A 9,227-nucleotide genomic window follows, 5' to 3' on the forward strand; every position below is an offset into this window, starting at 1 on the left:
ATGAAAACGGTACCGTCAATACTATATTTATACTTTTATAATACACCAAATTGTATTATGTGCAAATACCATTCAGTTGTTAATGTTTTTTTATTTCAGCTGTTAAATCTTTTTTTTATACAATTAGTCTTCAAATTAATTAACAATATTTTGTAAGTTTGTACATGTCCTGTCCGATCAGTGGAAAAGGGAAATAAAGACTAAGTGTGCTGTTTTAATTACATCAATTTATTGAATAAATATTTTTAAACTAAACTTTATCTGTAATTCAAAGGGCCAAATCATTCATTTTAAGTATCAAATGATAACCATTAAGATTGTTGAGAACTATGTGTCAAGATGTCGTAATATGATTGAAGTTTATCTTTACTCTCTGGACCCTCCTTTAGTTTGTTCTTTATTTTCAGATAATCAATGGCAATGTTCAAACATACTTGTGCTATGCTTTGTTTGATTTGCACCTGTAGATACATGTACCTAACCAGATAACAAATATTACGTAAAAAGCTTTTCTTAAGATATGACATTATCGGCTAGTCTAAAATGCATTAAACAGGTGGGATTGGTTTAAAAGATTTGATAGCGACGCGACGAGCTGGCTCCAATGATTACATATGTGACTGGCGTGATTTCCTCTTCATCAGCTGAAAAATGATGGGGATTACCCAAAATGTTCTAGAAAAATGTCGCCGTCACTGCGGAACTATAATTGTTTTCCTCTCTAATATAAAAAAATGTGTGGTTTTAAGACACTTCGTGAATAATGTAATTTTAACTTGGTTTGGATGGCGTATCACAAGCATCCGTTAATGATTATAAAGCGCTTCGAAATATATGACGTCACGGTACACCAACTCACCCAAGTCATCTCTGAATACATGAAATTGCCATAAGCACAATATTGATTGATGGGTTGAGGTTTTACGCCATTTTCAGTCATTTTACGGTGGTTAACTAATATGCTTGGTTGTGAGTGTTTGAGTTTCCATACTTTGAACAGATGCCTGTGAATTTTTCTACATGTATGTCGGTACAGATCCGTAAAATTAGGGATGCGTGGGAGGGGGCGCCGGAGAAGTTGGAAGTTGCACATGGCTTGTTTAAATTTCCTGACAGGCAATAATAAAAATATAATTGTCATGATAAAGATCTTCAGAACCTTAATTGGGGGGGGGGGGGATTTATAGTGTTCGTCAAATAAAGTGTTGCCGTCTCAATATTTTCCCTCAGGCTGGGTGAGGGGGGGTGTGTGTCATATTTTGCTACAGGGCTTCAATTTATAACTTCCAAGCTTACATGTATTAATATCTTCTCATTCACTACTACGTATTACTATCAAAAATAGTGGAGGGGCCAGTCTCGCAATATATATCTTCATTTGCATATATGACAATAACAGCGGGTAACATTCATTGTCAATTTAAAGGGTGGGACAGTCCCCTCCGAAAAACGTGCCTGCAGCGTTCTTGGTTTTTATGGTGGGTTTCATAAGACTCCAATGTAACAACAGGGACTTGTCTTATCAATAATACCAGAAAGTCAATAACACATCACTAAAAACTTTCTTTGCTCTATTTTGCATTCTTCAAAATAATATCTGATCTGTATTTTCACTGACTTTCCATAGATCTGCATTAACAGAAATGATTCCGACACGAAAATATTTTTAAATCTCCACTCAGGAAATCTTAGCTTCTATCTTCTGACGACATGTAAAATCCCGAAACGTGCGAACAGCTTTGGGGTTTTTTTGGGGTTTTTTTTCAGTAGCTAAAAATAGCGTACAGCGTCTTCAATTCAAAATTTTCATTTTGTTCACAAAGCAATATTTTCAAGGTTTTTTGGTAATAAACATCGTATCAATTTATTGTGATAATAAAACAATGAGACTTTATTTTCAACACAACGAATATACAATTTTCATTCTGTGCGGTATCAGTACAAAGCGCTTCGTGGTATGAAACGGAAAATCGAGCCGTAGACCCATGTTTTGTTGCAGTTTTTGGAGGTAATAGGCAATAAATGCAGTCATGCCATACATGGTTTTTTAGTTGGATGATTGTACAATAGAACGGTAGTAAGTGCATTTACATAGCATAATCCTTGGAAGCTCAACAGGCCGACATTCTCAGGGGGTGTCATTTGAAGCTAGGTACCTTGTGTTATTATTAGTAGATTCAAGTGCCTGTGTGCTATAACTAAGCATATAGTGGTTCAATACTGATCCCATTGGTGCAAACATATTATACATGTATTACTGAACCCTATGCAATTGAAAATTTTGTGTCAATTCAAATTTTGAAAGGGTTTGGTAGGGACTATATTTTGTGGCGGAAAAATTGATTAACAAAAAAGTTCTAAATCTGCATGATATTACAATTTTTGTGCCATACAATATATGTTCTACTTTTCTACCCCTATAAGTATATATCAGTTTTATAATATATGATACAAGTAGTTGAGACTTGTAACTAGTGCAAATGTTGTAATTTATCAATTTGATTAATATATCCCCCTAAAAAAGAACAGAACACATATTCTTAAAAAAGTTTAAATGAATTTTCTTGAAATTTGATATTTTCGCCAATAATTTAAATATTTGATCTCTAGTCCACACTTTTTAAAATTCCATTTTAGATTTCTAACCCCCACTTTTTAAAATTCCATTTTAGATTTTAAGACAATACCTTAAAAACTATGTGGAATTTTAGAAATTGACATTTCTCCTAATAAGTCCTTTTAAACACTCAAATTTGATATCGTGAATGTATTAGCATCTCAAGAGCAAAATGGTAATTATCTATTTCCATTACTTGTATTAAACATTTTAAATCTGTATTGTTAGAAGTATGATTATGTATCTATTTTATCTAATGATTGATTTGTGTTGTTTACATTGTGTTGACACTAACAGACAAATCAAGTTTAATTGAATAAATTGTAAGTCCAAAAAGGTTTTATCAATAACAACCATTGCGACCCTAGTTTTTCTTTTTAATTTTCTAATTCTCCTTCAATGTAGAAATGAAAAATACACTTCCCCCAAAATTGACATTACTCAAAATCGCACTTTCAGGCGCGAACCTCCGTGACCGAGTGTTTAGAGCATCGCGCTTAACATCACATGACCTCTCACCTCTGTCGGCGCGGGTTCGAATCCCGTTCGAGCCGGTAAGTGAGAAAATTTCCCAGTTTACTTTCGGGAGGTCGGTGGTCTCTTCCCAGGTACATTGTATCTGGGTTCTCTCTTCCATCAATAAAAACTGGGCCCCACCAGATAACTGAAAAATTGTTGAGTGTGGCGGAAAACATCAATCAATCAATCTTTAATGAAACACGACATAGTTACATTACAACATATTCATCTCAGAAACAAAATATGCACTATAGTTACTCACAATGCCTCAAATACGGTTAGTTTGACAATGAAAATGAGTCTGAAGATAATGATAATGACGACACAGAAAATGAGGACGAAGACGATAATTTTGAACACTTGCCAAACATTCTAGATGTTTTGCGCACACGCTGCAACTAGTTATTATGGATGGTTTGAAGAATTTGTTCTCCTTTAAACAATATAATTGCCACAGCATCTCAAATTGTTAACACTCAATTGAAAATGATCAGGTTCGTCTTGAAAATTCCCGAACAGAAACTTAACAATCTAGATTGTTCCTTCAAACTGTCATCTTATGAGCGTAATATACTTAAGAACTTTTAAAAGTAACATCCTCAACCCATTTGAATACGTAACACTTCTGGTATAAGAAAATGAAAGTGCTAGCCTTACTATTCCAGTCATTCTTGGACTTTGACACCAAGTGAATAGTTTCTCCTCAGTGCACAATAAACAAGATGATGAGCTCATTGAATAAATCTTAGTCATTACGACTTTCCGTGTTTGAAGAAGATCAGGATTTCATTATAGCTGCAGTATTAGTTCCGAGATTCAAGTTAAGGTTATCTGAGGCTAATCAAAGCAACAGCATAACTGAAATATTGAGATCTGCAGTTCTGTCTCAGAAAGATTATAAAAATTCACATATACATAACAGCTTCCTGACATAGTGCAGATTCAGGTTTGTTAAAGTTATGGTTCCCTGGGGTAGGGTGGGGCCACCATAGCGGATCAAATTTTAAATGCCCAATATACAGAGGAAATCTTTAAAAATCTCCTCAACAACCACTGGATCATGTTAAAATCATGACTCACGAGGGAGGACGGGGCCACAATATGGGATCAAAGTTTTATATGCGTATACAAAGGTAAAATCTTTTAAAAATCTTCTCAAGATCCACTGGGCCTGACATGAAATAATTCTAACACAGTGCAGATTCCAATTTGACCTCGGGGGTAGGATAGGGCCAGAATAGAGGATCAAACTTTTTCATGCGAGTAGATAGGGAAAATCTTCTTCACAAAAACCACTAGGCAAGAAAAATTGAAATTCATACGAAAGCTTCCTGACACAAATTAGATCCAAGTTTGCGCAATTCATGGTCACCGGGGGTAGGGTAGGGCCATAATTGGGGATCAAAGTATGATTTGTTGTATATAGGAAAAATCTTTAAAAATTTCTCTTGAACTATTTAAGGTAAGGTTTGCAACATTTTGACATGTAGCGAACAAAGTCATGTTACATATCAGTATGTTCAGTAGGAATTTATCTTTTAAAAATTGGCTTTTTAAAAAAAAAATTGCCCGTGTCGTTTTTTGACCAGATGAGCTTATTTTTGTGATGTTTTACATTTTCAGGATTTTTGTACAAAAGGGAATGCTAGTGGTATAAAAACTACTCAAGGCAACTTTATGGGGTAAAAAGCTGGTGGAATTTTTAAAAAGTGTATTATCTATAAGATTATACTAAATGGTAGAAAAAGTGTTATTTTAAAACATAAAAAAATAGCATTTTTTATATCTTGAATAAAATTTAAATCGGTTGTGGCAACAAAAATGCATATTGATCAGCTTTACAAGGTCTACGTCAGAGAAATTTCACTTTAAACATAATATTTGAACCATAAACATTTAAGAAAGCACATAGAATTACTACCCACCGGGCTTTGTTCCCATGGTAACAGATTGAAAAGAATAATTTCATTTATGCAATTTGTCACTTTGTTTTATAATTGTACACCTTTTGAAGAGTGCATTGAGCATTTTCATGAATAAGATACAATTCCAGCCCAAAAATGATAAATTATATTTATATTCAATTGTCAAGTATTGTAGTATCACATCTGAGGGTTTTTTTCTGAATACAATATTTTCAATATCCCGTGGCGGGTTTTCCACGATCCTGCTTCGTCATAAATTCATTGTTACATTATAGCCCGAACCTGTCTTATATATTCTACATCTTTGAAATAAATTCCCTCTTCTTGTTCCATTGCTTGATGATTGTTTACATAGTTGAACATACAAATGTAGTAACCTTCGCGACAATATAAAGCCCGGTCAGTGGTGGATCTAGAGGGGTAGGGGGTGGGGAGGGTAACGTAAAGTTAATAAAAATGGCACTAATAAATCTGTTTTATATGGACGTTATGCAGATGTTCCTCAATCAAAATTGAGAGTATGTTAAGATATACTAGAGAAGACCCTTTTTTATTCTTACGTGATCATATCAGTCGCGTTTTCTACATTTCAAAGTTCATGCGATAAATCGTTCTATCACCGAAAGTAGATGTCATAGCATTGAAATAAAAAGTGGATGTCATAGCATTGAAATAAAAAGTGCATGTAATTAGAGAGCATTGTCGGGTTTATTTTTAAAAATGCTTAGGAATAAAAATTCCTAGCATCGTTAATGTCGAACATTGTCTTTGAGGATACTATTCACAAACAATGATTGATTATGACAGCATAAAAATAAATCCTATTTTCCCTAGCAAGATTCGCAGAGATCACATGGTCACAACATAATTTTAATTGAAATTAACCGTAGCTCATACTACATATATGTATATATAAAAACAACTGTAGACTTTTATAATATCAAAGAAAATGATTTATAAATGATCATTTGAGAAAAATTATTATTATTTTGCCATAAAGATTTACACATACGCCGCTTGACACTTGATAGCGGTAGTAGATAACAAGTAAATTATATGTCATTTTCCTTCGATACATCTATGACGTGACGTATTTTTTCATTATAACGTCATAAAGCGCGAAGTGCATTGAGGTATATCAAGAGTTATCTCCCTGTTGGGGATCTTGTGACCTTGACCTGGAAATTTGACGTACTTTTTAATAAAAATTTGACCTATTGAATAAGTCCTGAACTATTTGAAGGGGCATGAACATAATTTGAGCTGAAAATTAAAAAAATCTCCCAGTTTTAATGTTCACAGTGTAAAGTATTTTTAATGGTCAGCAAAAAATTGAATGTCAGTTGTCGAGGTACATGAGAGATACAAAGGTCACAATGCTTTGTTACGTACACAAGGCTCGTGCCATGTCTATGTTCTAATAAGTTTAATATACTAGTAAAAGTTCGTTTAAAGCAGATTTTTCAATTTACAAGTTAATTCTGATCACAATCAAATAGTTTCTATTTATCAACAAATTACAGGTCTCTTTTTATGTTTATATTTTAAAAAGTAGAATAATATGCACGTGAATATTACACACATGTATATATTGATATTAAACAGTTTTAATTGATAAACATATTTAATATGTGCAGTATTTAAACTACGTTAAATTATAACACTGTACAACTACATTGTACAATGACTGGTCTTTTTATTAATAATATATGTATATTATTCATTATTCGGCCAATCCGATAACATGAGTTATCCTTCCTTGATCCGGAACGTAGTGCGCTTGTGTATCAGTATTCTCTTTAGAGAAGTCGAAAGGCATAGCCTTCATCGACTTCTCTTCACAAGCATTCATGTTTTGATTCTGGAAAACGTGTAAATGCCGCAGTCGGTGACGGTTTATTCTTCAACCGACGTTTCGACTCAGATGTGCTTGGATTTACGCAATAGGAATGTTCGCCGAAGCGTACTGTGACGTCACGATTCGGGCATGCGTGTAAACTGGTTGGCAGAACCAAAAATTGATAATGGCGCTTAGTATGAAGAAGTCTACCGATAACGATATTTTATCAACATATGCGAACTCTTTGTCAGAAGAAGCGAAAAGGAGATATACGGTAAAGTTGCTGTACAACCGTGGTACCTGTTCTCTGCCTGATCCTTACCATTTAACGGAGAATTGGAGCCGAAGCCCAGATACCTGGCCAGATCTGACGTTCGGTGATATTTACCTGTACCTGATCGACACGCCATCTTTGTTTACAAAGGAGTCTATGAAGGCCTACAAATCATTAGATGCTTACAAGTATGGGACAATATAAATGCATAATTACGATAGTTGTTCTTTTAAATAATTCCTAATGGAATTCATGACTAACGTATAACTTAGTACAAGTATGAAAACTTTAAACAGATTTTTTGAAAAAATCAACCTATTTATAAAAGATCACGTGTTTTTCTATATTTGGTCACTTTACCTGTGACGTGTTACATAGGCGTGCAAACTTCTTTATATAGATATATACCGGGCGCATATCATTCTAATATTTTACTTCAATACTTGGATAAAATAGGTATTTAATGATATTTTTTGTGTGTTCAGGTACGTATTGAGTGGACATGTACAGGAAGTGATCTCTCATCAGATTGACGAGAATTGTCCATATATGACATTAAAGACCAAAGTAACACCTTCACAGAGAGCCAGAGACAAACCCCACGAACCATGGGTGTATTTGGAGAAGGCCAGTGGATCAGTGTACTGTGCACACTGCACATGCATGGCAGGGTATGATTTAAGATAAATTGAGGTTTGAAATAAATTGCATATACTGTATTAGTTATGTATTGTTTACACACATTGACATTTCTTTGTATAATTTAATGAATTGTGATTGTAAGTACTCTTTAAAATTTAATTCATAAAGCTAAAATATTCTAAATTTCAAAATTGTCAGCGTTAGTTTACTGGATATTTGCAATGCATTGAGAATCATATGATTATTCCAGACTTGGAGAAGTTTGCAGTCATGTGGCAGCGTTGTTGTTTAAAGTGGAGATGGCAGTGAAGATGGGCTTAACAAAGTCTAGTTCTACCAGCAAGGCCTGTCAGTGAATTGCACATTTCGAAAGGAGGTAAATTTGCTAATAATGTTTTTTTCTTTGTTCCTATTGTCACAAACCACAATGGAAATGAAATATTGACATTATTTATAGTTTGGATTAGCAAACTTGTCAGTTGTTTTACATTTATCTAGATACAGGTAAATAGAATGTATTGAATACATGTAAAATATGCAACATTTCTTTCATTTTTAAGGTGACACCAGCCACAATTACAGAAATATACAGCCAAATAAAGGGAAAACGGACAAAGGAAATTGATTCTGTCCAAGCACATGGCTCAGCACCTCTTCCACCACAAAACATTCTTCAAGAATTGTACGCCATCGCACCAAATGCTGCCTTTTTCACTTCCTTGAGTGGAATGACATCAGTGACTGATCAAGTTAACCAAAATATCCAAAACTATTATCTACCTTAAGACAAGATGACATTGAAGGCAACATTCCCGATTTGTGTGAAGTATACCAGTCATACTCAGTGTCTGCCAGCCAAGTCAGCAACTTGGAGAAAGCAACAAGAAATCAAAGCATTAGTCCTTTGTGGTACCAGCACCGAATGGGAAGGATCACTGCCTCTAAAGCCCATGACGTTCTTGTGAGGAGAGACTCAACTTCACCAGATAACTTGGTAAAACGTGTAGCTGGTTACAGCGTGTATGACTTGTCCAAGAATACTGCTGTGAAATGGGGTATAGATACTGAAGAGGAGTGCAGGCAGGCATTTGCCAGTCATCAAAAAGGAAACCACCTGAACTTCAAATGTCAGTTATCTGGATTTGTGATTGATCCTACCCACCCCTTCTTAGGAGTTAGTCCAGATGGCATGATAAGCTGTGATTGTTGTGGGAAAGGTGTTTTAGAGATTAAGTGCCCCTATAAACACAGAGATATTTCAGTTGAGGAGGCAGCACAGAAGGATGGAGACTTCTGTCTTGACAAGTCGTTACAGTTGAAGACAAGTCACAGATACTTTACCCAGGTACAGATGCAGATGTGTATCACGAAATGCCAGTATTGTGACTTTGTAGTTTTCACCAAGTGCCA

At 34.7% G+C, this 9,227-nt stretch overlaps 2 protein-coding genes across 2 annotated transcripts in view; one reads left to right on the top strand and one right to left on the bottom strand.

Annotated features, from left to right (window-relative positions):
- Positions 1-7,013: 7,013 nt before the first annotated feature.
- LOC130048026 (uncharacterized) lies at positions 7,014-8,173 on the top strand. The gene is made up of 3 exons (XM_056144020.1): positions 7,014-7,363; positions 7,661-7,846; positions 8,068-8,173. The coding sequence occupies exons 1-3, from the start codon at positions 7,086-7,088 to the stop codon at positions 8,171-8,173; spliced, it is 570 nt and encodes a 189-aa protein (XP_055999995.1). The 5' UTR covers positions 7,014-7,085.
- An 873-nt stretch (positions 8,174-9,046) lies between these two features.
- The window catches only part of LOC125656107 (THAP domain-containing protein 1-like), a 2,522-nt gene continuing 2,341 nt past the window's right edge, over positions 9,047-9,227 (bottom strand). Inside the window, exon 4 of the mRNA XM_056144025.1 lies at positions 9,047-9,056. Coding sequence (XP_056000000.1) covers positions 9,047-9,056 — 10 coding nt within the window. The remainder of the gene's footprint in view (positions 9,057-9,227) is intronic.

Source organism: Ostrea edulis, chromosome 1, assembly GCF_947568905.1.
Source record: "Ostrea edulis chromosome 1, xbOstEdul1.1, whole genome shotgun sequence".
In the NCBI taxonomy this organism is placed as follows: domain Eukaryota; kingdom Metazoa; phylum Mollusca; class Bivalvia; order Ostreida; family Ostreidae; genus Ostrea; species Ostrea edulis.

Bases quoted from the DNA above. Each gene is read 5' to 3' on its own strand.
- LOC130048026 (XM_056144020.1), top strand. From the start codon at position 7,086: ATGGCGCTTAGTATGAAGAAGTCTACCGATAACGATATTTTATCAACA. The intron at 7,364-7,660 runs GTATGGGACAAT...TTGTGTGTTCAG, and splicing joins AAATCATTAGATGCTTACAA to GTACGTATTGAGTGGACATG. The intron at 7,847-8,067 runs GTATGATTTAAG...TGATTATTCCAG, and splicing joins CACTGCACATGCATGGCAGG to ACTTGGAGAAGTTTGCAGTC.